This window comes from Puma concolor, chromosome B2 (genome assembly GCF_028749965.1).
Source record: "Puma concolor isolate L17-30 chromosome B2, mPumCon1.1.hap2, whole genome shotgun sequence".
In the NCBI taxonomy this organism is placed as follows: Eukaryota; Metazoa; Chordata; class Mammalia; order Carnivora; family Felidae; genus Puma; species Puma concolor.
The window spans coordinates 42,050,455-42,077,800 of NC_141671.1; the positions used below are offsets into that span (position 1 = coordinate 42,050,455).

Here is a 27,346-nt window from a genome sequence, read left to right on the forward strand (position 1 = left end):
GCTATTACTGTAATTATATGTTTACTTGTCTGACTCCCCCACTAAACTGAGATACTTAAAGGCAGTAATTGTGTGTTTTTCTCTCTCATCCCCAGTGTCTTGCAGAGTACTTGGCACATGGTAGGCTCTTGATAAGTGTTTGTTGAATTAATAATGATAATTAACATAATTGCCTACGAGGATCCCATATTGGGCCTTGACCGTCTACTTATTCCACAACATGCCGGGATAATGGCGCTAAATATGGCTCAGTAAAACCAGCACAGATCAGTTGGTGTTTCCTGAGCACCTCCAACGGGGAAGGCACCTGCAGTGGAGGGGACAGATGAGTGTGAGGCCAGCCCTGTGCTCAGGGAGCTTAGAATCTAATGGGGAAGACAGGTGGTAAGCGCAGGAGATATTAAGTGACAATATGAGGTTGTAATAAGCATTTGTGAGAGCAATAGAAGACACAGGATGTACATTCACAGTTATTGTTTCACTTGGTGGCACGTTGTTATCTAACTTCCTCCTTGTTTTCCAAGTTCATCCTAGAAAGGTTCTTAAACGTTTTAATGATGAAACTTAGGTCTAGAGGTTGCATCAGGTTCAGATTCGATTTTTTTTTTCATGTGTACTTTCCTTAAATTTTTTTTTAATGTTTATTTATTTTTGAGAGAGACAGAGACAGAATGTGAGTGGGTTAGGGGCAGAGAGAGAGGGAGACACAGAATCTGAAGCAGGCTCCAGGCTCTGAGCTGTCAGCACAGAGCCCGACGTGGGGCTCGAACTCACGAGCCAAGAGATCATGACCTGAGCCGAAGTCGGGCGCTCAGCCAACTGAGCCACCCAGGCACCTGTCATGTGTACTTCCCTTAGTAGACACATAACATCTGGTTGTCTCTCTGGAATTAGCAGCCATCAATAATCATTGCTAGAGCCATTATTTCATTAGGGGTTGTAAAATGGTGATATTATATTTATCATCTGGAGACTGCTGTAAAAACAAACCTCCCCTCATTGACTGTTATCCTGAAGTATAGCTGTTCAGAAAGGGAAAATAAAGCTTGATGCTTAACCAGTTTTTAAAATAATGACTTGGTTTTCTAGCATCCTTCAGAGGTGATCAAGGGAAGGCTTTAGGCTTTTTTTTTTTTTTTAAGATTTTATTTCTGAGTAATCTCTATACCCAACGTGGGACTTGAACTTACAACCCTGAGATCAAGAGTTATATGCTCTACTGACTGAGCCAGCCAGCTGCCCAATTTGGGGCTTAAAAAAAATTTTTTTTTAATGTTTATTTATTTTTGAGAGAGAGAGAGCAAGCTGGGGAAGAGCAGAGAGAGAGAGAGGGAGACACAGAATCCGAAGCAGGATCTAGGCTCTGAGCTGTTAGCACAGAGCCTGATGTGGGGCTCCATCCCACGAACTGTGAGATCCTGACCTGAGCTGAAGTCGGACGCTTAACTGACTGAGCCACCCAGGTGCCCCTGGGCTTTTTTAAAAACGTCATTGAGGGGCCCCTGGGTGGCGCAGTCGGTTAAGCGTCCGACTTCAGCCAGGTCACGATCTCGCGGTCCGTGAGTTCGAGCCCCGCGTCGGGCTCTGGGCTGATGGCTCAGAGCCTGGAGCCTGTTTCCAATTCTGTGTCTCCCTCTCTCTCTGCCCCTCCCCTGTTCATGCTCTGTCTCTCTCTGTCCCAAAAATAAATAAACGTTGAAAAAAAAAAAATTAAAAAAAAAAAAAGTCATTGTGAAACATCATTATGAATTTTAAGTTATTCGGTGTGTGTAAGTCCATGTGGTTCTTACCCTTATGGTTGTTTAGACCCATCTTTGGCTGGTGGTGGGAGCCTCTTCAGGCGGGCCTTGAACTTTTTGATGTGACCTTACTAGTCTTTGCTCGTTCCCTTGTATGTGATGATGTTCCAGGCTTGTCTTGTGCATTTCCTGCCCTGGACCTGGAATCAGGCTTTTCTCCAAAGAGGAAGGGCATGAATTTTTTAAGATATTGGTCCAATTTCCGTAGAAGGGAATTATTATAATTTACACTCCCTTCAGCAAAGCATGAAGCCATTTTATCCATATACTTACTACTGTTGAGTGCTATTTTAAAAATCTTGGTGTTCGTTTGATGGGCAGAATAACTCGTTCTAATTGCATTTCTTAGATTCTTAGTGCATTGCAATGTTTTCTTATATTAATATTTGCTTTGAGAACTCTTTATGATTTTACCATGTTAGAATTTTAGTAGTTATTATAGTTGATTTGTAACTCTATATTTCAAGACCTCTTCTGTCAATTGCTGGAAATATTCCTAATTTGTTGTTTGCCGTTGAGAGTCATTTACAACTTCTATTTTATGTAGTCGAGTATTTTCATTTATAAAGCATAGAATTGTCCAGGCTTCTCTTGTTGGGGCCTTACGGGATCAGAAAGCTGAAGCCTAATAGTTATCGCCGGGCATTAGCTGGCGCATAAACATTGACTCTGCCTTCCTCACCTGACTGCAGTTGTGTTCCTTGAGGCCAGAGACCTGCCTCCTACCAAGATGGTCTGGATCGTTTCTCACCCTGACAGACTCGCTCCAATTCTTGTTCGTATTGAAGGTGCCTCTGATTTGAGCAGCTTTGGGAGGGGAGGCCATGAAACTCTAAGCCACTGCTGATCTGGTCACTGCCTGGATGCCCCTAGGGCAGTGGGCAAAACAATGCAAAGCCCCCAACAATTGGCAGCCACCTTGTGGTGCTTCACCCACTCAGGGCGACACCCCTTGAACCACAGAGCCCCACATGTTTGTATCCCGTGCCAAGGTGGCTCTGAGGCTCTGTCAGGCGGCAGTGGGACAAAGTTTCAGAGCTCAGGGTCTGTTCAGAGAGAATCGCTGCTCTCAAGATGGCAGAGATGGGGTGAGTGGCACTTGGCAAGTCCATGTGGCCTGTGTGAGGGATGCCAGCAAAGACCCTGCACCAGGTAGGAGATGTCTGGGATGGCCCGTAGATCCTAAAAGAGAAAAAAATAGCTCGAACTTAATAATGACAATAAATGACTGCTAAGAGTCCAGACTCACATAGTGCTTAACTTAATACGTGCTAGGCACTCTTCCAAACAAGCCAAATTTATTAACATGTGACTTTACTTTTCACAAGCCTGTGAGGTAGATACTGTTATTAGCACCATTTTACACAAAAGCGGAGGCACCGAGGGGGTCGACAACTTGGACAACTTGCCTGAGGTCATACGCTCGGTGAGTGGGAGAGTAGAAATTGAATGCAGGCAGCCTGGCTCCAGATTCTGAGCTCTGGCCCTATCCTCAGCCTGCCTGTATGTGGTAGGCCAGGGCCTTAACATTGTGTAGCTCTTCAGACATCCTGGAGGGCGCTGCATCTTTGTAAAGCCTTGCACGCCAAAGAGCAGCCAGCTCATTTTGCATATGGGGAAATGAAGGCCTGAAGAACACAGTGACTTTTTCAGAGCCAAGTCTAGGATGCAGGACCTTGAGCATTTGGTAGTTGACACTCGTTTGGCACCAAAGTCAAACTCTTTGAACCTTCTATGAACAGAATGGCCCTTAGACAGATACAAGCAAAGTGGTTGCCTTTTCCCTTTGAAAGAGGCCAAAATCTTTGCGGTCTGGTGAACATGGGAATTTTATGACTTTTCTGGGTATACCTCAGACCTTGCAGTGGGCTCTTGAGGGCTGTGTGGAGGCCTGCTCTTGGGATGTCATGGTCCGAACCCAGGCCTGGCCCCTTGTGGAGGTCAAATGCTTTGCCCTTGTGTGAGGAGCAGCACACAGAGTTCCAGAACCACCGGGACTGCTGGGTCAGGGGTTCTGGAAAGGTTGGGTAAAAATTGCCCTGCTGTCTTATTGCTCCTGGCCTAATGGCTCAGACCATTTTTAGATGTCAGGAAGTATAACAATATGGTACATTTATCTTGGTGAATAATGGATGAGCCCTGGGAAGGTACTGTGCTTTTCCTGGTGAATTATTTACCAGGAGCCTCTAATTTGAGGGCTCTCCATTATAAATGTCCTGAATATGGTATATAGACAGCCCCTCCTCCTACTCTCCCTCCCCCAGGTCTCCCACGTACAGGAGAGCTGTAACCTTTCGTGTCTAGTGATATATTGGGTAGCCCTGTGGCCGAGCTGGGGACTTGCTGAGTTTGGAGCCCCTGAGGCTGCTGGGAGGGGTGGGGAGGACCTCCCTACTAGAGACACAGGGACAGACCTGCCAAGGGAAGCTGGGGTAAATGTGGGGCTGGGCGCTGCTCTACAGGTGTGAGGAACCCTAGGTATGCCTACATGTGGGTATATTCGTGTGCTGTATGTCTTTGTTTTACTTGTCCCTTTCTCTGGACCTCTGTGACTGTTATTCTGTCTCTCAGTTTGTTTGTGTCCATGTCTCTCTACCTGTTGACTCTCCTCTTCTCCTCTCTCAGGGCCTGGGTCTCTCTCTCTCTCTCTCTCTTCTCTCTATGTCTCTTCCTCTCTAAGTCTGCCCATTGCCCTCTGTCTCTCTGTTAGTTGTTAGTCTCCCTCTGTCCATCTGTTTGTCTCTCTCTGTTTCCTTCCCTTTTTCTCTCTCTGTCAGTCTCCCTCCAGCCCCCTTCATCTCATCTCCCTGTCTCTCTCCATCAGTGTCTTCGTGCCTCCCCCTTTCCCTCTCTCCTGCTTCCCCTCCTCCCTCCCTCCCTCCCTCTCTCTCCCCCCCTTTTCCCATTCTTCCTCTCTTCTTCCCCCATTTTCCCCTCCCCCTCTGTCCCTCTCTGTTTTCCTCCGTCTCACTCACTCACTCTCTTGCTGTCTCTCTCTGTCTCGCTGTCTTGCTCTGTGACTTTAGAGGTCTGTAAGAGGCACCTCCTGGAATGGAGGGACAGCTAATTCCAGACTTAAGTGAAGCCAGATCTTGGTGCCTTCCAGACCCTGACTCAAAGATTGACAGAGTAGGCATGAAATAAACTTTAGGTCTTTGTCATTTTTTTGGCTATTCAATTCGGTTATTGCATCAGCCACCCTTAGGGGCTTTTTTTTTCTTCAGCTATTTGTGAGTGCTTTGTGTTTTATAATGTTTTCTCCCCAACAATCCCTAGGCTTTAAGCATCTGGTGATGAGTTGCAAGTTTTTGCTGCTTTTAAAAATAACTTACAAGGGATTGTTTCTATTATTCATCAGTTTGTGTTTTTTCATCTGTTGTTACTGATTTGGAGATCGAAATACTCATTTTGCCATCTTTCGCCAGAATGCCTTCTCTAAACAGCTGATTTTTTTAAATGACTCTTTTTTGGGTTATTTTCCTTAAAAAATAAGGGAGCAAATCACCAGCAGAGACTTGCAGTTAAGAGATTAAATGAAAGAGTAAAATTGTCTGTTAGAAAGTTTATATTTTAAGCAGTAAAATAAGGTTTATAAGGAGTCTAGGAAGTATGCTATGGTTTGATTCTAACTCAGCAGCTGGCCGGCCTTCCGCTTCGTACCCTGTCCATGGCTCCGCCTCACCTTGCGACACCAGGCCAGACCCCGTCACATCCGAGTAATATTTGAGCAATATGTTCATGGCTGCTGGATTTGGTCCTCACTACAAGATAGCCTTCCCGCCCAAGGTTTTCTCCAGCCATACATGCTACCAGAGGTGGGTAAGAGGAGAACTTTTGATGGCAGGGGCTGATCTGTCTTCACAAGGAGAGCAGTGGGCACTGTGGACAGACCTGCCCCCACACCTGTCACCAGCAGCCTGGACTCCAGGAGGGCACCCTTGCCTCCTCAAGCCAGTGGTTCTTTCAAGCGTGCTCCCTCAATCTGGATCCTTTGTGTCTCAGGTTGAAGCCTAAAGCCTAAAGCCTGCAGCATCCCTTTAGAGGACTCTCCCTCCCTGGAGAGAAGGGCTGGTTTCCAGAAACAGCTGTTGGCCGGACAGGTGGAGGAGGAAAAAAGAAAAGGCTGGGGGAGGGGCACTTCGAGGATGGTTTCTGCTTCTGACTCCTGAGCCCTGCCTTGTGCCCTGGCCCTGAGGGGACAGCCAGGCTGCCGTGGGTGTTGTCCAACAGGGTCTCCTGCAGGCTGCCTAGGGGCACATTCGTTTCCTGCACATGTGTTAGGCATCGCCGCGTGTCAACGGGTGTGTGGCAAATGCAGCCCACTGCCGCAGGCCCTGAGTGGCTCGTGCTTTCCACATCACACATAGCAAAGCGATTTCCTCACATTCCCCACTCTTGTCTGCTCCGGGAAGTGGTTTGCAGAGTGCTTCTAAATATAAAAAGTATGAGACCGACTCTTTTTCTTATCCCTTTGAAACCAGCTGAAAGTCCAGCCTCTTTAGTGATTTTTTGGGTTTATAGGGAGAAGAAAGGGAAGCAGGGGTATGTGTGTGTGTCACCAGGCTCTGAGGGCACCCAGCAGACAGTGGGACTAGGTGCAGTGATAGAGGCCAGGGTGCTGGAGGCACACAGGGAGGAGGAGGGTAGAGGCTTGAAGACCGATCTTCAAACTATGGACAGCTATGTTCAGCCACTTACTTGTTCAGAAAAAAAAATCTTCACTTCATCCCTCCCTGAACCCAACTGTATGTTTACCTATTGGGAGAACGGTAGGAAGGAGGTAGGAGATGACCACAGGGAAGGATCTTCAAAACACATTGCTAAATGGAAAAAAAGTAAGAAGCAGAGTGAGAGATAATGCAAGACCACTTACGTAAGTTAAAAATACCCGCCCTTGGGGCGCCTGGGTGGCGCAGTCGGTTAAGTGTCCAACTTCAGCCAGGTCACGATCTCACGGTCCGTGAGTTCGAGCCCCGCATCGGGCTCTGGGCTGATGGCTCAGAGCCTGGAGCCTGTTTCCGATTCTGTGTCTCCCTCTCTCTCTGCCCCTCCCCTGTTCATGCTCTGTCTCTCTCTGTCCCAAAAATAAATAAACGTTGAAAAAAAAAATTAAAAAAAAAAAATACCCGCCCTTGAAACAGCAATCACATTTTCCCAGAGCACATGGAGAGAAAAGGATTTACATTAAACACGATAGAATGGGTGGGGGAGGGTGTGGATCAAAAGGAATAAGTGAAAGAAGAGAAGCAGCCAGCGTGGCATCGTGGAAAAAAACGCAGGCAGACAGACGTAGGGGCAGGACAGATCTGGGGGTAGTTTAGACTCTGCCATTTACTGGGATAGGTTTGACTTCAGTTTCCTCCTCGGTACAATGAGGCTGACTCGTGTTAAGGATTCCCCCCCCCCTTTTTTTTTTTTTTTTGAGCTCATTTATTTTGAAAGAGAGTGTGTGCAAGTGGGGAAGGGGCAGAGAGAGAAAGAGAGAAGGAGAGACAGAATCCCAGTGCAGAGCCCAATGCAGGTCTCGAACTCCTGAACCTCGAGATCATGACCTGTAGCTGAAGTCAGATGCTTAACTGACTGAGCCACTGAGGCACCCCAAGGGCTCTTTAGATTAGAAATGAGCCTGTGCATGGGGCCAGCAAGAAGCACACAAAGGAGCTAAAGCAGTGATGTCTAATGGAGCTTTTTGTGGGGACAGAATGGTTTTATATCTGCACTGTTCAATACAGTGACCTCTAGCTACACGCAGCGCCTGAGCACTGGAAATGTGCCTGTTGCTGCAAAGGAAATTAATTTTCAATTTTGTTTCATTATAATTAAGTGACATTTAAATAGCCCCATGTGGCCAGTGGCTACCATATTGGACAGAGCAGGTCTAAGGGATATTTCAACTTCTTTAGGGGCAAGGAAGGATTTTCTTCGTTGAATGGAGTTGAGACCACTCTACCCAAAGGGCAGGGAATTGTGCCTCCCTTCCACAGGGAATTTGGGGTGAACTGCTGTTGGTCACTCTGGTTAGGTCTAAGATTTGTGCTCACTGCTTCATCAGCCTCCCAGGGCTGAGGCAGAGATGGGTAAAAAGAGCTCAAAAAACAGACTCACAGGGGCGCCCGGGTGGCTCAGTTGGTTAAGCCTCTGACTTCAGGTCAGGTCATGATCTCACAGTTCTTGGGTTCAAGCCCCGCGCTGGGCTCTGTGCTGACAGCTCAGAGCCTGGAACCTGCTTCGGATTCTGTGTCTCCCTCTCTGCCCCTCCCCTGCTCGTGCTCTGTCTCCCTCTGTCTCTCAAAGCTAAATAAATGTTTAAAACAAAAACAAAAAAGAAAACCGACTCACAGAGTTTTCTGAGCCTGCCTTGAAAATTAATATAAACTAAGGCTAGGTCTCACCAGTTGCAAGGCTGTAGTCCCCGGACTGTCACTTAGTTCACTCCCTGCCTCCACAAGAAAGATCACAGGATGCTCACCAGGCTTACCTGGGGCCATTCTTGCTGTGGTCCCCGAGTGCCCTCGCCACGACACCCGGGAGTCTAATGAATGGTTGTGGAGCCTGCCGCCAGAGGCTGGGCTCTCTGTCCCCTCTGGAGCCCTGAGTGCACTTGCTGAGCACCCCTGAAGTCTTCCTGGGACTGAGCCCTGGCTCATTTCCCAGTGCCCTGGTCCAGCAGCTCTGTCGCCTTGCCTGCAATGTATATTATTTCTGCAGGCCTCTGACTGGTGTCTTCAGGAGACACCTGGCTGCTGTCTCTCCTCTTTCCTTGGGGCTGAGAATACATCTGTCCCCAGGCACAGGGGGTGGAGAGAGCTCCTGATGCTCTCTGGTAGTTCTCCTTCTCCCTTTCCCTCTGCCATCCTGGCTCTCCCTCCCAGACCCCCCCCCCCCCCCATTTAGCAGGCCTTTGGACTCCCCAGAGATCACCTTATCTCCAAGGACATTTTAATCTGGGGTCCATGGTTCCCTAGAGCTTCTGGGGTTTTTTAGTTCCCTGAAACATACGCAGACTTTTGTGTGTCTGTACCTAATATGTATTTCATTTGACTATCATTGACTATCCCAGGAATCCAAAAGAATCACTAAAATTGGTTTCAAGGCTGCCATTTTCCAGGAGAGGAAACTGAGACTTGGGGAAGAAAATTAAGTTGGCCACGATTGGATAAAGGTAGATGTAGGACAAGATTTCAGGTTAGATAGACTCTTCAGTGACTTCATTCCCCTCTAAATGCTTGTGCGGTATTTATGGTGCCCAGGCACTGTGAGGGGGCACAGCCATATCCCGTTGGGCACGAATGTCTGCCCTCCCCTCAAGTGTACAGTCTAGCTTGGGGGTACAGCTCTCAGTCACAGCACAGATGGCAATATCAGGGGTGTCCCAGGCAGTGAGCTATCAGTGAGAGTGTGTGGCCAAGGCAGAGGCGGCATCTCTTGGGGAGCCCAGCCTTAGGAATGGGAGCTGCTTGTCAGAAGTGGTGCTGGGCCCCCGTTCTCAAGCCCCAGCTGCCTCCGACCTGCACACCTGCCATACACAGCATCTCTCATAATCCTCCTGGGCCCTGCCCTACCCTTATCTCCCTGGGCTTTGGGAGCTTGTGCTGGGGGCGGGGGGTGGGGGGTGGGGAGGGGACTCTGTGGAGTGAACCCTTTGTTTCTGTAGCTGCCTTTGAGGCTCTCTGCAGCGAATCCAGTGTGAGGTCTTGGGGGCTGTCCAGGGCATCCTCTTGTATTTTTAATTTTACAGATAATAAATCTGCCTGGGAGGGAGTACTGATTGGCTCGGGCTACTCTGCTTGTTAGTGGTTGTATGGAGACCAGAACCCAGGTCTCCCCACCCAGTGTTCCTTCAGCCTGAGCACATCACCTCATGTGGCTGGGTGTTTAATTTGTTGCTGCTTCCTTGAAGACATCACAGCCATTTAAGGGTTACCAAGGGTGAGAGAGGTGTCCCAGATATGGCCCTCCCAGCCCCAGCAGAAAACAGGCTAGTTCCAGGGACCAACAGTGTGGCCGCTGGCTGGGGAGCATTTTAAGCCTCATTTGTTGGTGTATTTGTCCCTCTGGCTCAGATGCCACATGATGCTGGACACAAGGACCTGCTTCTGCCATCAGAGGTTGATCTTCCCCCTCCAGGGCCTCCCAGAAGCTGGCAGGACAGGTCTGAGTTGTATTTTTCATCTAAGGTAGGCAAGTTGGCCTGTTAGGTTGTTTCTGCCCTAATCCCTGGTGATTGTGTTCTGTTCCTCTAATCCGGATGTGGGAGCCTCTCCAGACATTTACAGTTAAATCCCAGGATGGGAAAACTCAGCTGGGTCCCTGGCTCTGCTCCCTCCTACACTGTTCAGAACAGGGACTGTGATGGCTTGCAGAGGGCTGCAAGGCTCCTGTCCGTGAACCTAGGGTCTTTTGTAGACCCTGGAAAGACAGAAGCGGGTAGAAACTCTGTGCTCTGCCTCTGGGTCTCGGAATGCGCTATGATCGATTTTCAGTGACCCTCTAAATCCTTATTTTCCATCACAGAGTCTGGGTTGCTGGTGCTGCAACCACATACAGTATCTTGGTGGTACACTGGTGGTAGAGAAGGACATTCCAGATACCCAGATTCACAAATACCACTGTAGCATTCATGTTTCTGCTGGCCTGGGTGAGTGGGATCGGGGATAGGGTAACTGAGCTCGCTGTTCATCCAAGTGACTCACTCCTACAGCAGTTGACATTTGTTCTTCAAAAAAAAATTACAAATGTGTATGCGCTGTGGACCTCTGGAGTGGTTCCAGAGCAGGGGAGAGTATGCTAGTTAAATGCCGGATGGTCAAGTGTCTCCGGTACAGTGCATTGACCCCTTGGGGAGGAGGTGTGGTGCAGGGACTCTTGCTTGGTGCCCTTAGAGTTTCTGGATGGAAGGGACTTGTGAGGAGGGCTGTCCTTGTGGATGAGGGGACCTGGAGCTGCTCTGGTTCCTGGAGCATTTGTGGCTCTTGGATTGAGGGTTTCCTCTGCTGGCCTGTGTCCTAATGCTGTTTTCCAGACAGGGCACAGAGTGTTGTCAGCCTCTGCCTCACGGGTTTATGTGCCCTGACAGGAGCCACTTCAGCCTGGTCACTGGGAGCTACCTGGGAGTCCGGATGTCCCCCAGCAGGGACCTAGGCTCTGAAGCCAGAGACTCGGTCTTGGGTGTGGAGGAGTGGGCCACTTCTGTATGGCTGATTGGATTTGGGGGTGATCACTCATATGGTCACACACTGCTGTGCAAAATGCCCATGCCAGGGCCAACCAGGGTCTTGGTGTCACAGCCCGGTCCTGAGGCATCTGCCTGAAAGATGGAATTTTCTTTAGTAAGAGAGGACAGAGGTAGAATCAGCTGGTCAGGTTTGGCAGGTTCTGAGGCCTGTACAGGTCCTGGGGTGTATTTCCTAGGTCAGGAGGACCAGCCCCTGTGAGGTGGATAGTTGAGTGGCCCAGATGGATGCTTGGACCAAAGTAGCTGAAATTACTTCAGAGCAGAAAAACTTCCTGCTGCTCTCTGCTCTCCAGAAAAATCATGTTTACACATATGTGTGTGCACCCATGCACACTTGGACACACATGGATTTACTGGGCCCGGAGCCCAGAGAGCAGCAAGGAGGGCAGGCAGCAGACCAGACGCTTGCTGGGGGGTGGGGAGCAGAGTTGGTCTGCTGCCCACACAGCCTTTCTCTGGGGGCTGAGGCCAAGGCGCAGGCAGAGCGAGTGTCTGCATAGAGATGGCTGTTGGGGAGCCAAGGAAATGGCTTGGAAAATGTCCTTATTGGGTATTTGCAGTTCCAGCTTTGTTGGGGTCGGCACCTGGTGTGGGGCAGATGGTTCTGCCTGCTTGTTGTTGTTGGGGGGGGGTGGCTTTTGAGCCCTCTATGCCCAGCAGGGCAGCCTCATACCCTCATATGCTTCGTGCTGTGCTACGGTCTTTGTATAATGTGAACCCACTTAACTTCATGCAGCCTGAGTGGTAGGGGCGGGGTCTCCATTTCACAGCTCGGGGAAGCGGGCAGAGAGGCCAGGCTGAGGTGGCATGGCTGGGAGGGCAGGAGCGGGGCTGTTGGGCAGCGCTGAAGCGGGTAGCCTCAGGGGCCACGCTGGCCGTGTGTTCTGTGAGGGCCTGAGTAGGAGGCATGATGCGTGGTGTGGCTGGACGGTGAAAGAGAGGGTGGCTTGGGGAAGCCCAGGGCCAGTATGAGAAGGCCTTCCTCGGACCACAGCCCTGGGGGCATCCTCAAGTCAGAGGTGGTACAGGGACAGGAATGTGCGGGTGACTGTGCCACCTTGGGGGCAGGTACCATCCCAGTCCCCAAAAGCCTTCCACTCTCTGTCACTGCTGTCCTCCCTTTCATGTTGTTGGTGCCAGCCGAAGCTTCTGAAGAGTTCCTCACTTCCCAGCCTCTCCTTTCTCCTGGAGTCTGACATTTCTGCCAGGGACTCCTCAATCTGCCCCGGAGCCTCCTGCCCATTCCCCGACAGCCCTCCCCTCCGCCCGCGCCCCGCTCCCCAGCAACACAACAGACCAAGCTCTCATGCAAACTGTGCAGAATGGGCACACCTCCGACTGCCTTCTCAGCAAATGCGGGTGCCACGGCGCTGGGCCAGCCTCCCGATGGCAGCTCAGAGCAGGGGCTGGGGGCTTGGAGTGGCTTGGTGGCTGTTCTCCCTGCCTTTTATAACATCTAAAGTCTGCCCCAGCCAAGCACTAACCAGGACCTGCTGTGAGCTGACGTCAGGACAGAGGGCCCCGAGGGGCCAGCTTTGATGTTTCCCAGGCCCTGTCGTGGGGGCGCAGGAGGCTCTGAGTGGCAGTCTGGGAATGCAACATCTCTCACCACAGCTACAGAGCAGCCCTAGCCCCAGGAGGGGATGCTGGAGGCTGAGCTGGGGTCCCTCTGAGTCATGCCATCTTTTCTTCCAGCTCAGGTTTCTGTGGCCAGTGCTCTGTGGTTCCTGCAAGCCTGCGGCCCCTTTCCCTCCATCCCACCCCCACCTGGTTATTCCCCTCAAACTTGTCTGTTGTGGAGGTTCCTCCCCCATCCAGGGGCTGGGAGTGGTCCTGGGCCTCTCGAGGGGGAGCTTTCTAATGTTCTTAAAATGGGAGTCCTTGGGCAGGAAGGGTGATAATGGAAATAGTAACAGTAGCTACCATTCACCGGAGTAGCTCTGTCCGAGGCTTTTCACACGAATTACAGCATTTGTGACTCATGACAACCTCATGAGAGAGGCCGAGGGAGCTGAGGCATAGACCATCTGCGTTCCTTGCCCAAGGTCAAACACTAAGCATGATGGGCAGGATTTGAGCCAGACCTGTCTGATTCCACACCCTTAACTAATACTCCTCTGCATGGGTGAGGCTCCTCGATCCCCATGTTCTGGAGAAGCTGAGCGGGGAAGTGAGGACTCACCTGCACTTGGATGACAGGTGATCTCTCTTTGGCCTTTAACAAGCATCCTGGAGTTCTGGGTCAAGAGTCCCAAGAATTTGGTGAGTTGCATTTGCAGAGGTCCACCAGGGCATCAGTCTGAGTCTGCCCATCTGTATCATGAGAGGTGGTCCGGAAGTGTTCCAGATGCCTCCATGTTCACCAGCTCTTGCCCCACACTTCCTTTAAGGTGACCTCAGTCAGCCAGTTAGCCGAGTGCCTTTGTGTGTCTGGCATGGTCTGCAAGAGGGGTGTCTACCTCTCTACCTGGCCTCAGGAATGGAGGCCCATTGTGGGATCAGCTGTTTCCAGGGTTTGTTTTGAGTTCGTGGGTGGGGCTGGGAAGAATTTGGGGCTAGAAGCTGGCTTCCTTGGATCATGGTCAAATTAGCTGTTTGATTTTGAGCAAACAGCTTAATTTTTCTGGACCTCAGTTTACCTATCTGTTCTACAAAGGCGTTGTACCAAGTTGCCGGTGGGGGGGGGGTGGTGGATGGTGCACAGGGCCACGTTCCTGTGTGGTGATTAGAAGTGAATGGGGTGTTTGGGATGTTAGGGTAGCTGGGGGTACTTAGCAGTGCCCAGAGGACAGATTAGTTAACTTGCACAGTGGGTGGGACAACCCAGCATTGAGGGCAGTTATCACACCTAGAGAGCCAGCAGTGCCTGACTGAGCAGTAATGGGGTGCTCTGAGCACCTTCCAGCTCCCTGACTGTCCTGTGGGCTGGCATCTCTGGGAACATTGGTGGACCTCCTCATCTGGACCTCACTCTGAGAGATCCTGGACTTGTCTTAATGCTGACTTTAGGAGGACACTGGTTCTCATGGCCCTAAAGAGCCAAACTCCACCTTCAGGGACTTGAATCAGCAGTCTTTGGGCCACAGTCTCCATCGCTTTGGGAGGGGATGGCAGGACCCCCTCAGCCTCTTCTTGCCCTTACCAGGCTCAGTTTGATCAGAGGCAGAGGCTGCTTCTTCATGTAGCCGCCGCAGGTGGCCTATTTCTTCTTCCCGGAGGGGCTGCACGTCCTCTTCCATGTCGTCACCCACCCCTGGCAGGCGGGCTGGTGTTCCAGACCCAGTGGCTCAGGGCCTCTGCAGGGCACCCACGTGGGCCAGGAACAAAGCCCAGTGTGTTACTCCTGCTGTAGCCCTGCCACCTGCCCAGCCCTGCCCTCCGCCTCCTCGACCCATCTGCTCCTCAGCACAGGTTTCTCACTTTCCTTTGTTCCCACTGGCTATGGCTCCCCCTTAGTTTCTGGGGCCCCCCTTCCCTGTGGGTGCTCCTTCAGCCCCAGACAGAGCTGAAATGTTGTGGTGCAGGAGGGGGTTCAGATGAAAACTTGGAACCACTTGGCTTACCTCTCAACTTGGCATAGAAAAGTCAGCCCTGCCACACAGATTCTTAGAGATAGAGGGTAGGACGTGGGGGTGGCCCTGGCATGTCTTTGGCAATAGCTGCAGATCTAGGGAATATTGGCTTCTCCTGTGATGGGGCGAATTTTCCCAAGGAAGTCCATGGTGGGGGTGCAGGGGCATCTGGGTGGCTTAGTCAGTTAAGCGACCAACTCTTGATTTTGGCTTAGGTCAGTATCTTACGGTTTATGGGTTCGAGCCCTGAGTCAGGCTCAGCGCTGACAGTGCAGAGACTGCTTGGGATTTTCTCTCTCACACTGGTACTTTGTCCCTCTCCTACTCACATGCACACTCACTCTCTCAAAATAAATAAACTTAAAAAAAAAACAGTATAAAAAAAACCCAAAGAAGCCCCGGTGGACAGGGGGTGGGGTGGGGCTAAGGGCTACAGAGCACCTGTGGGTGGGATTCAAAGCCACCTCTGATGCGGAACACTCAGTGGGACTGTGAGTGGGAGTAATCCTTCCAAGATGCTCTTTGGGTCATGACTTAACTCTGCTCAACATCCTGGATTTTGAAGATTGATGGGGAGGGTTGCCTGCTAATGTCCCTTGCTCCTCTGCCCAGCATCAGGACCTGCAGGTCTGAACCTTCCTTTAGGGAGCCTCCCTGGTGTCCCCAGCCCTTGGAACTCCCTCTTCTTTCTGTGCTCTAGAGGCACTGACTACTCACACTGTTCATTGGGCACGAGCCTTGCCTTGTTGTGTATGATTGCGCTGTGCCCCCTACTGACTGGTGTGTCATGTCTTTGTATCCTGCAGAGCACACGGCACAATTGAAGAGTTTTTCAGTGGACACTTGGCACTTCCAGTCTCATGATCCTTCTCTCCTGCACTTACTGGCCACCTCCTGTGTGCATAGCCCCTTTCGTCCTGTGCACAGTGATGGGTGATCTGTGTTAGGACAGTGACTGTAGCTCCTCCTGACTGTACCTCTCTCATGTCCCCATCCGCAGGTGCCCAGGCAGTCATCGTCTTCATCAAGGAGCCTTCCTCCCAGGATGCACTGCAGGGGCGCCGGGCACTGCTCCGCTGTGAAGTCGAGACCCCAGGCCCAGTACACGTGTACTGGCTGCTGGATGGGGCCCCTGTCCAAGACACTGAGAGGCGTTTTGCCCAAGGCAGCAGCTTGAGCTTTGCAGCTGTGGACCGGCTGCAGGACTCTGGAGCCTTCCAGTGTGTGGCTCGGGATAATGCCACTGGAGAGGAGGCCCGCAGTGCCAACGCCTCCTTCAACATCAAATGTGAGAGCCAGGGCGCTGTGCTCACTCCCTATAGACCTTCAACTACTGAGCCCTGCAGGACCCCTCCTTTCCCTCAGCTTCTCCCGTTTCCAGTTAAATGGGGGCAGGCAGAGAGCAGTTGTGGTCAGTTCTTTGAGTGGATAAGAAAAGTTTTATTTTTTCCAGAAGATTTTTTTTCCTTCAAGTCTAGAACCCTTTATGTGTTGGATGCTTTTGCAAATGGCAAGGGCAGTGAGGGCCAGTGTGGCCAGGCATCAGAGTTGTCTGCCACAGACTGGATGGGCCCTCTGTTTCTGGCCCCTCACCCCACTCCGTCTGTAGCTGCAGCCTCGTCTTTGCAGGGCTTCCTTGCACTGTCTCTCATCTCCAGAGCCTGCAGGTTGTGTCCTTTTCTGCTTGTCTTCCTTCCCCTCTGCCTTCCCACACTTGCTCTGCTCTGCCCCTCACTCTGCAACCATGGCCTCTGCTACAGGGATTGAGACTGGTCCCGTGGTCCTGAAACATCCAGCCTCAGAAGCTGAGATCCAGCCACAGACCCAGGTCACACTGCGTTGTCACATTGATGGGCATCCTCGGTAAGGAGATGACTTTGAGGGTGGGGATGGAGAGGGTTATTCTAGACAAGTAGGGATATCTTCCCAAATCCTGGACTCTATTCATTCTATAACCACCCCTGCCCATATGCTGCCCCACACAAGCCCCTAGTGACCTGAGGAGAGGCGGCATTGTCCTGCGGAATGATCCTGGATTCTGGGAGCTGAGGGCTGTAGAATCTCAACCTGATTATGCCCCTGAATTGTTGTGTGCCTTGTGCAAGTCACTTCTCCTCCCAGGCCTCAGTTTCCCCATTTGCAAACTGAGGGGTCTAGCCTCTAGTCCTGTATTTTGTCCACTGGTCACCTGAGTACCCTCTGCCTCCCTGCTGCTGATCCCCTTGGCCTGCAGGCCTACCTACCAGTGGTTCCGAGATGGGAGCCCCCTCTCTGATGGTCAGAGCAATCACACGGTCAGCAGCAAGGAGCGAAACCTGACCCTCCGGCCGGCCAGCCCTGAGCATAGTGGCGTCTACTCCTGCTGTGCCCAAAATGCCTTTGGCCAGACCTGTAGCAGCCAGAACTTCACCTTGAGCATTGCTGGTGAGCCTGGGGTGGGGGTGGAGAGGGCGCAGCAGGGATGCGAGGGGCTTCCCCACTCTGTCTGCTCATGCACCTGTGCTTCTCCCACCCCAGACGAGAGCTTTGCCAGGGTAGTGCTGGCGCCTCGGGACATGGTAGTGGCGAGGAATGAAGAGGCCATGTTCCACTGTCAGTTCTCAGCCCAGCCACCCCCTAGCCTGCAGTGGGTCTTTGAAGATGAGACTCCTATCACTAACCGCAGTCGGTAAGGCAATTGGGAAGGGGCCTTCAGGTAAGGTGTTACAGGTTGTGTACTGTCCCAGTGCATTCTCTAAAAGAAAGTCATTAGTATTGCAGACATCCTAGATCTATATGTGTGTTACTTCGAATTTCCAGCAGATGGCAGTAGAATGTTTTGCTATTACAAAATGAGTCCAACAAAGGGAAGAGTCTCCGGGAAGGGCATCTTCTTCCCGTTTGCACCACGGCACTGTATGAGCTAGTGGTGGCTCCGTTCTCTTCTCTCCCCTCCTGCCTATATGGATCTTCTGGGATGGGGAGTAGAGACCCAGGGTTGGAGGGACACAGGGGACCTAGGTAACCATAGTCTGGATGGGAAGGTCCTGAATGGTAAGGATACCTTACCCCCCCCCCCAACACACACACACATGCACTTTTTGGAGGAAGCAGTCCCTTCCAGAATATGCTGGAAGGTCCAGCTCCTTTGTGGACTTTTGTCCTTACCCAGGCACTATGAGAGCGCAGAGCACCTTTGCAGTGCCGAGTGTGGCTGTGGTCCTAGGTGAGGGGCTTGGATCCCACCTAGCTTCAGCCCTGAGGAAATCATCAGTAGTTTTGATCTGGTGTGGCCCAGGGGCTTCTGACTACTCGGGCTGGGTGCCCTAGTGGCAGGCTTGTCTTAACCCTGCGGGAAGGTGGGCCTCTGTCTCTCCAGGTGCATGCTGTTGATGACTCACTGTCTCTCCCTGACACTGTTGCTCACCTTGCCACCCGGAGAGCTGAGTCTCCTGTAGGTGGAGCACACCCACACACACACGTGAGTGCACGCATGCACGTGTACACACACGTACACACACACACACACACACACACACACACACACACACACACGCAGAGCGGTGTAACATGTTGGCTTCCTTATCCCTGTCCTCTTCCTGGCTGATTCCTTCCTACATCTCTGACCATTGCAGCATGGGGTTCCATCTCATTCCCTTCCAGAAGGATGCCTATGGGGCCACTTCTTCCAAATAGCATTCTCTCCTCTTTGTAGTCCCCCACACCTCCGCAGAGCCACGGTGTTTGCCAACGGGTCCCTGCTGCTGACCCAGGTCCGGCCCCGCAACGCAGGGGTCTACCGCTGCATTGGCCAGGGGCAGAGGGGCCCTCCTGTCGTCCTTGAGGCCACGCTTCACCTGGCAGGTAGGTCCCCGGGTCTAGGGTGCTGAGGTGGGGGCCGCCTTCAACCTCGTTGGCACGTAGAGATTTAGGCTCCTGATTCCACCCAGAGTGCAGAGAGAGAAAGAGGATGCTGGGGGCAGGAAGAGGAGACGCAGTGTTTTAGGGGAGGGTTTGAGCTGGAAAGGGCCAAAAGCTTGCCCTGGGACCACATGAGGTACCCTGAGACCCACAGTAATCGGGTTGTTTGCCTCCTGCTCCCATCCCTGCAGAGATTGAAGACATGCCACCATTTGAGCCACGGGTGTTCACAGCTGGCAGCGAGGAGCGTGTGGCCTGCTTGCCCCCCCAGGGTCTGCCAGAGCCCAGTGTGTGGTGGGAGCATGCAGGAGTCCGGCTACCCACCCGTGGCAGGGTCTTCCAGGAGGGCCATGAGCTGGTGTTTGCCAGTACCACGGAGAGTGATGCTGGTGTCTACACCTGCCACGCAGCCAACCTGGCCGGGCAGCGGCGACAGGATGTCAACATCACTGTGGCCAGTGAGCATTTTGCCCTGAGGGGTGAGGCGAGGTGGAGGGGAGCCCAGGTCCCCTGAGGCCTTGCTCTCTGGGTGCGATGTACAGAGGCTTCCCTGGTGCTCACCTGTGGCCCTCTCAACTCTGGACCTTGCTTGCTTGGGATTCCGTTGGCTGCTGGGAGGTGACAGTGGAGAGCCAGGCACAGAAGTCGGGGTGACAGCCCACACAAAAAAACAACCCTTGGGCTGGAAAGGAGGAGCAAAGGATTGGGAGTCTAGAGACCCAGGTCCCACTCTTTCCCCTGTGCACAGAGCAGCGATGGGTAGCAAGCCACCTGCTTTGCCAGGGCTCAGGCTCCTCATCCATAAAATGGGATTGATAACCCACTACTTACCCTACAAGGTGGTCAGAAAGATCAGATGTACTTGCAGTCAGCTGATAGGTTGGCTGGTGGCTGGCTGGTCCCCGGTGGCTTCATTCGCATGTTTTGAAGTTGACGGAGGATATATCTACCAGAGTGCCTTGGTTGTCTCCCCCGTGGCGGCTCCAGCAGGCCAGCTCCAGCCTCTTCACATGGTGGCTGGGGTTCAAGAGGCCAGTAGTGGAACCTGGAAGACTTCTCAAGGCATCAGCTTAGCAGTTGCTCAGTGTTTCTTCCACCGTGTTCTGTGTTGGGCCAGGCAAGTCACCGGCCACATAGACTCTAGGCAGTAGAGAAATAGACTGTCTCTCTCTCTCTCTTTTTTTTAAGTTTACTTATTTATTTTGAGAGAGACAGTGCAATCAAGGGGGGCAGAGAGAGAGAGAGGGAGAGAGAGAGAGAATCCCAGGCAGGCTCTGCTCTGTCAGTGCAGAGCCCACGCGGGGCTTGAACCCACAAAACCGTGAGATCGTGACCTGAGCTGAAATAAAAAGTTGGACGCTCAACCAGCTGAGCTACCCAGGCGCCCCTAGACTGGCTCTTGGTGGGGAAAGTGGCAGCAACACATTACAAAGAAGCAAGGGATGGAAGAACTGTTTACAGTCATCTTTGCAAACAGTCTGCCACAAGTCAGACAGGAAGTCCTTATAGAGTTTTGAGTCGGAGCGTGACATTCTCAAAAAATCACTCTAGCCGTTCTGAGAATACCAGAATGTTAGGGGCAGGAGTCAAAACAGGGAGCCCAGTTAGTGGATGAATGTAATCATCCAGGGGCAGTGTTGAAGGGCCTGGAACAGAAGTGGTAGCAGTGGAGGTGAGAGAGATGGTCAAATTCAGGAGTTTCTGGAGCCAAAGTCGATAGGGTTTGTGTAGAATGGATGTGACGGGAGGCTGTGGAGAGGGAAGTCAAGGCTAGGTTTTGGCTTCTACTGTTGGCTGCATAGTGGCAATGTTGACCAAGACAGGGGAAACTGGGATGAGCAGGTTCTGGGGGAAATGATTTGTTCACTTTTGTACATAGAAAACCCAAGAGGCTTGTTGGATATCCAGTCAGAGATGGCAGTAGGCAGTTGGATTTGCAAGTCTGAAGCTTGTATGGGGGGAGGTCAGGAGTCAAGGTACAGGTTTGGGAATCATCAGCTCATATGGCATTGAAGGCCACAGATTGGCTGAGATCATTCAGGGGACAAGTATGGCTAAAACAGACCAGGGGGGCACCTGGGTAACTCAGAGAGTTAAGCGTCCCACTTTGGCTCAGGTCATGATCTCGCAGTCTGTGGGTTCGAGCCCCGCATCGGGCTCTGTGCTGACAGCTCAGAGCCTGGAGCCTGCTTCGGATTCTGTGTCTCCCTCTCTCTCTTCCCCTCCCCTGCTTGTTCTCTGTCTCTGTCTCTCTCTGAAAAATAAATAAACATTAAAAAAAATTTAGAACACACCAGGGATCCGAGGACCAGGCCTTGGAGTGTTCCAGTGTAATAAAAAGAGCAAGGGTGTTGGAGTCCTGTAGACCAGGGATTTGAATCCTATCTCTATCAGGTATTAGCACATCACTGTTACTTCTTTAAACCTCCGTCTTTTCAGCTGTAAAATGGGTATAGGAATACATACTGAGGGGATTTATTGTGACTGTTAACTAAGACGATGTTCAAAAGGTGCTGCCCATAGACCTTCCCTAAGGAGTAGTTGATGCAGTTTTCACCAGAGCAGGTGGGCTTCTGAGCTCAGGGTTGAGTGTGCTATTAGAGTTTTCAAGGATTGGATCCTTTGGTTGTGCAAACATGTTAACTGGTCTTCTGTTTTTTCCTTGTACCTCTAGCTGTGCCCACATGGCTAAAGAAGCCCCAAGACAGCCAGCTGGAGGAGGGCAAGCCAGGGTATTTGCATTGCCTGACCCAGGCCACACCAAAACCCACAGTCGTCTGGTATAGAAACCAGATGCTCATCTCAGAGGTGAGAACGCGGTTTGCTGCTGGTGGGAGAGGGCACTGTGGTCACCTGGCTAGCACTCCTTCCCCTGAAACTGCCCTCGGGGAGACGCTTGTGGGGCCGTGGGCAGAGTCATAGTCACATAATGCGTGCCGTAGGACTCGCGGTTCGAAGTCTCCAAGAACGGGACCCTGCGTATCAACAGCGTGGAGGTGTACGATGGAACGTGGTACCGCTGTGTGAGCAGCACCCCAGCTGGCAGCGTCGAGGCCCAAGCCCGTGTGCAAGTGCTGGGTGAGTGCACGTGAGTGAAGAGAGCTCCCGGCCCAGTGGGCAGGAGAGCAAAGGGGAAGGAAGGAGCAACAGGGGCTCGGATCTTCAGGCCTGCCCTGGCCTCTCCAGCTGCCTCAGTTCCAACTCTTTCCACTCACCCACCCTCCCTCTACTGACACAGAAAAACTCAAGTTCACACCGCCACCCCGGCCGCAGCAGTGCATGGAGTTTGACAAGGAGGCCACGGTGCCCTGCTCAGCCACAGGCCGAGAAAAGCCCACTATTAAATGGATACGGGCAGGTGGGTACCAGGTGGGCATGGGGTGGGGGCAGGTAGGACAGCCTACTGTCAGATGTGTGCATGTCTGAGGACCAGCCGAGAATCCAGCACCGTGCCAGGCATTGTGGGAAAAACCAGAAAAGTGGGACCAATTTTAGGCCAGTTAGGAAGAAAGGAGCCAGACACACCCGAGGTCGGGTTATGGCCTTAGACAAGTCCTCCTTCTCACTTTCAAAAGTGAGACTTTGTGTTACTTTGGGGCATAAAAGTAACAAGACAAGGGTCCCTTTAGAAAATTTCGGAGTGGGGGGTGCCTGGGTGGTTCAGTCATTTAAGCATCTGACTCTTGATTTTAGCTCAGGTCATGATCTCAAAGTTGTAGGATCAAGCCCCATGTTGGGCTCTGTGCCTAACGTGGAGCCCACTTAAGATTCTCTCTCTTCCTCTCCTTCTGCCCCTCCCCCACATGCATTCTCTCTAAAAAAACAAAAAAAAAAAAAGAAAAGAAAAAAAAATTTGGGAGGAAAAATGCAGGATCCCATCATCCATAATCTTTGGGTGTGTTCCCCTTTCTTTTTCTATGTGTATCTTTGTGTTTGTACATAGCAATTTTATTAAACATACAATTTTCACTTATTAAACTTACATGAGTAAGTTTTGCTCACTATAGAAAAAGAAGACCCACTTAATTATAGAATTTTATACCCTTTTTTACTTAATGTTATCAAGCATTTCCACATACTTATATACATAAACATTGGTTTTGATGATTGTAATAATATTCTGATGATTGGAATCACTGTAATTTACTTAAATATTCCCTAAACATTGGAGATTTGGGTTGTTAACCATCCTCCCTCTTCCCCTCTCTCCTTCTCTGTCTGCTTTCGCTCTCTGTCTTTTTATTGCTGCAATAAACATCTTTAAGCCAAAGTTTTTTCTGGATTTGGGTTTATTTCCTTTGGGAGAGATTCCCAGAAATGGAATAATTACGTATAAAAGGGTATGCACATTTTTGCAGCCCTTACCATGGATTGTTAAACTGTCAAAGGGCTGAACCAGCTTTTACATCTCCATGAGTAGTGTGAATGAGAGGGTAAGACTGTAGCTTTCGAGGAGGAAGTGGGCTCTCCCTGCTCAGGTGGTCTGGTGGAAGCTTTCTGTGGGAAGTGGGGTTCTAAGTGGATCTGAAGCCTGGATGGTGGCAAAGAGCAGGAAAGGGTTCTAGGAGTGAGAAGTGGCAAGCAGTGAGGATGAGAGCAGGGCAGAGTTGGGGCCCAATCAGAAGTCAATTTTGCAAAAGTGAAATGTTGTATAGGGCAGTGGAAGGAGGTAGCACTGAAAAATTGGGGAAGGAGTAAGTAACGGGGGCTTCCCAACGCCTGGTTCAGGAGTTTGGACTTTGTGGGTAGTCAGGAGCAATGGCATGATTTTGAGCGCATTGCCAGTCACCCACGTGACTCTGGCCAAGCCTGTGATTTTCCCTTTGTTGCAGATGGAAGCAGCCTCCCGGAGTGGGTGACAGACAATGCAGGCACCTTGCACTTCTCCAGGGTGACCCGTGATGACGCCGGCAACTACACTTGCATCGCCTCCAATGGGCTGCAGGGCCAGATCCGTGCCCATGTCCAGCTTACTGTGGCAGGTGCGACCGTGGCAGGGCCCTGGGGCTGGGACTGGCAGGCCCCATGGGGCAGCCCACACCCCACCAGCCCCATTGCTCACTGCTCCCTACACCTTTTTGGGCTCTTCCCATCTAGTTTTCATCACCTTCAAGGTGGAACCAGAGCGCACGACTGTGTACCAGGGCCACACAGCCCTGCTACGGTGTGAGGCCCAAGGAGACCCCAAGCCACTCATCCAGTGGAAGGGCAAAGACCGCATCCTGGATCCCACCAAGCTGGGACCTAGGTAGGGCCGTCTCCCTCCCCTACCTACTGCACCTCTCCTGCGGCCGGTCTGCCCAGGAGCTGGCGAGGTGTGCAGTGCTGTGGCTTCTCTCCTGGCAGAATGCACATCTTCCAGAATGGCTCCTTGGTGATCCATGACGTGGCCCCTGAGGACTCAGGCCGCTACACCTGCATCGCAGGCAACAGCTGCAACATCAAACACACGGAGGCTCCCCTCTATGTTGTGGGTATGTGCTGGGGAGGGATGTCCTGCACAGGAAGTTGTGGGGCCAGACTTCTTTCTCTTTATTTTCATTGTCATCCCCTGTATATGGAAGACACTTAAACCATTTTTGTGTTGGGGGCTGGGATTCAGTGGTGTCCCCTCCACCATGCCATGGCATAGTGTCAGCTTCCTTGCTTAGAGCTGGGCCGTTGTTGATTTCACATGCCGCAGCTGGTGTTTGTGTGTTTGTGTATGTGTGTGTGTGCGTGCACACACACGCAACTTGGGGAGAGGCATGGGGGTGGTACTCTTGTCCTAAAATGCTTCTTCCTAGGTCTCCTGCAGCAGCCGCACGTATATCTGGGTGGGCAGGGAGGGGAACAGGCCAGGGGACAGCAGGAAAGGGTTCCTTTGCTCTGGAGGCCCAGAGAGGATGATGTGTCAGGTAAAAGGTTCTGCCTAGAGTCAGGAACTCTTGGGGTTCAGATCTGGCCTCTCCTGCTAACCAGCTCTATGCCCTTAGAGGTGTTACTTCCTCTCTAGGGGCTTGTTTCTGTATCTGTAAGATGAGAGTGGTTTCAACAAGAAGTTCTTAAACTTTTGTGGTTTAGCGGCAGAACTGTTTTTCTAGACAAAATATTCTGTGGAACTTACATGGGAAATAGTGAAGTGATAAGGCCCGTTGGTAGAAACATTAGGTGTGAGGCAGGAGTCAGGGGATCTTGCATCGTCTCCCCCACAGCCCTCTCTCCCTCAGTTTCCCTAACGATTCCTGGCTTCTCTTTCACTGGAATAGAAGATCCTTTCCACAAACACATTTCTTTAAGAACTTGCTCTGTGTCAGGCAGTGTCTCAAACTAGAAATTCCCAAATGCTGCTCTTCAGGGCCTGGCTCAAGATGTCAAGTCACGTAGGAAGCTTATTAGCAATAGTGCAGGTTTGTGTTGACATCTTGACAGATGTGTTTTTTTTAATGTGTGTTCCTAGCCTCATGTTCAGATGCACACCAGCTTGGGAATCACTGGCCTCATGTCCTTCAGAACTCTTTATGACCTTGGTAGGGCCCAAGGACCCAGCCCTGGCTAAAGCCAGTGACAGTGGTGACCCCTCCTGGTTTTCTGGTTTGGCCAGACCATCGAGGTCGTGGGTTGTCTCTGCGTAGGGTGGGGAAGGGCTAGTCGAGAAGTAGGGCCGGGTTTGCTTCACAGGCCCCTGCCCAGACCCTTCTTTGTGTCTCTCAGACAAGCCGGTGCTGGAGGAGTCAGAGGGCCTGGGCAGCCCTCCCCCGTACAAGATGATCCAGACCATTGGGCTGTCCGTGGGCGCTGCTGTGGCCTACATCATTGCCGTGCTGGGTCTCATGTTCTACTGCAAGAAGCGTTGCAAGGCCAAGCGCCTTCAGAAGCAGCCCGAGGGCGAGGAGCCCGAGATGGAGTGCCTCAATGGTGAGGGGCGGTGGTGTGGAGGTGGTGCCAGTGTGCAGGTGCTGAGCGCCCTCCTGCGGCCACAGAGAGAGCTGCAGCGCTGGGCAGCCTGGGTCCTAGCCAAGCTGCCCCACCCCTAGCTGGAAGCCTGGAGTTGGCCCATTCCCAGGGCCTCGGTGTCTGAGCAACCTGGCTCAAGACTTCCTCACTGGAGCTTCCGGGCCAGCTTCTGTGTTTCCCTGCCTTCTCCGTGCACTACTAAACCGCAGATGCAATTAGTATACGCATTCATGTTTCTGTTGCACATCCTGTCTCCCAGTCTGTCTGTTTCCCTTCTCCTGGGTTTCCCCCATCAGTTTAGGTGTTCAGGAGCAGGGCCTGGGGCTCCCTCACTCTGATTTCCCCTTTGTGCCTGTTTAGGGCTTTGCATGGAGGAGGCCCTACGAAAGCAAAAACGCTTCTGTCAACATAGTGTCCAGGGACCAGTGGTTCAGATGAGACTTGTACCCTTTGTTCTGGTTCCGAGGTTGTGATCAGCTGCCTCAACACGTGGTTATGATTTAAGGGATGCCTGCTCGCCCCTTCCCCATCAGTTAGTTCATCAGTTGGACTGGCCTTTTTGTGTGGGACACCATGATTGGACCCACTCTGACGGAAGTGGAGGTTTGGGGGAGAGGAGTGAGGTCCCCATGGTGGCCAGAGTGGTCTCATCCTGATACCCCCTCCCCCTGCCCCCCCGCCCCCCCCGCCCCCCCATGCTCCTTCTCCTCAGGTGGGCCTTTGCAGAATGGGCAGCCCTCAGCGGAGATCCAAGAGGAAGTGGCCTTGACTAGCTTGGGCTCTGGCCCTGCGGCCACCAACAAACGCCATAGCACCAGTGATAAGATGCACTTCCCGAGGACGAGCCTACAGCCCATCACCACACTGGGTGCGTTGCCTTGGTCACAACTATCCTTGCTTCTGTCTTGAGGTTAGGTTAGGGCTGGCGGCTCTGAAGTCCCTAAAACTTAGGACATTGGAGCAGGGGGCGAGAGGCACAGGGGAGATAAGTGCAGTGTGTCCCCAGTGCCTGTACGTGCCTCACGTCCACAGTTGTGGTCATTCCTGTACATTAATTACTTGACATTTCCTTTAGATTAACTGATTTAAAACAAAAAAAAACTTAACAGGAGTTAGTTTTGTTCTAGGAGAAAATGTGAGAAATTACAGATCTGTGGGAGTTAAATTTTTTCTGAGTGTACATTAAAACATGTACCTGTTGACCTGTTTATCAAGAGCCACCTAAAATTCTCAGATGAGCCTTCCTTTGGAAAATGCTGGTTATGAATTCCACCCTTCATTTTACACATTTTACACAGTCTCATTGGAGACCGTGAAGCCCAGCGTGAGGTAGGGAGGGGTTTGCTCAGGGTCACGCGGCACAAGTAGGGCCAGCGCCCCATCCAGCCAGGTGGGGCACAGCAAAGGCTTCCCTCTGTGAGAGGCAAGGCACCTCCCCAAGTCAGAGGCTCCTCTGCTTGGGCGAAAGCAGCTGATGGATTCGGACCTGCACCCACAGGGAAAAGTGAGTTTGGAGAGGTGTTCCTGGCCAAGGCCCAGGGCTTGGAGGAGGGGGTGGCGGAGACCCTGGTGCTTGTGAAGAGCCTGCAGAGCCGGGACGAGCAGCAGCAGCTGGACTTCCGGAGGGAGTTCGAGATGTTTGGGAAGCTGAACCACGCCAACGTGGTGCGGCTCCTGGGGCTGTGCCGGGAGGCCGAACCCCACTACATGGTGCTGGAGTACGTGGACCTGGTACGCTGGGCTGCGGGGGGAGGGGACCTGGGAGTCTAGGGCTCTGGCTGGGGGTGGGGCACCACGGGAGCCTCCTCTCACCTGGTCTCCGTCTGCCTGCCCTTGCCTCCTTGAGACACTCAGCCTCCGGTCCCTGCCAGCTCTCTGACACCTGCCTGTCCATCTTTCCTGTC

At 51.9% G+C, this 27,346-nt stretch overlaps 1 protein-coding gene across 1 annotated transcript in view; it reads left to right on the top strand.

The window, feature by feature from the left end:
• Nucleotides 1-27,346, top strand: part of PTK7 (protein tyrosine kinase 7 (inactive)) — a 64,504-nt gene that overhangs the window by 21,882 nt on the left and 15,276 nt on the right. The window contains exons 2-16 of the mRNA XM_086706902.1: nt 15,607-15,894; nt 16,367-16,469; nt 16,840-17,030; nt 17,124-17,274; nt 18,301-18,449; nt 18,698-18,964; nt 21,181-21,314; nt 21,449-21,584; nt 21,745-21,864; nt 23,339-23,488; nt 23,604-23,754; nt 23,853-23,980; nt 25,200-25,403; nt 26,155-26,310; nt 26,941-27,173. Of these exons, the coding sequence (XP_086563028.1) occupies nt 15,607-15,894; nt 16,367-16,469; nt 16,840-17,030; nt 17,124-17,274; nt 18,301-18,449; nt 18,698-18,964; nt 21,181-21,314; nt 21,449-21,584; nt 21,745-21,864; nt 23,339-23,488; nt 23,604-23,754; nt 23,853-23,980; nt 25,200-25,403; nt 26,155-26,310; nt 26,941-27,173 (2,561 nt within the window). The remainder of the gene's footprint in view (nt 1-15,606; nt 15,895-16,366; nt 16,470-16,839; nt 17,031-17,123; nt 17,275-18,300; nt 18,450-18,697; nt 18,965-21,180; nt 21,315-21,448; nt 21,585-21,744; nt 21,865-23,338; nt 23,489-23,603; nt 23,755-23,852; nt 23,981-25,199; nt 25,404-26,154; nt 26,311-26,940; nt 27,174-27,346) is intronic.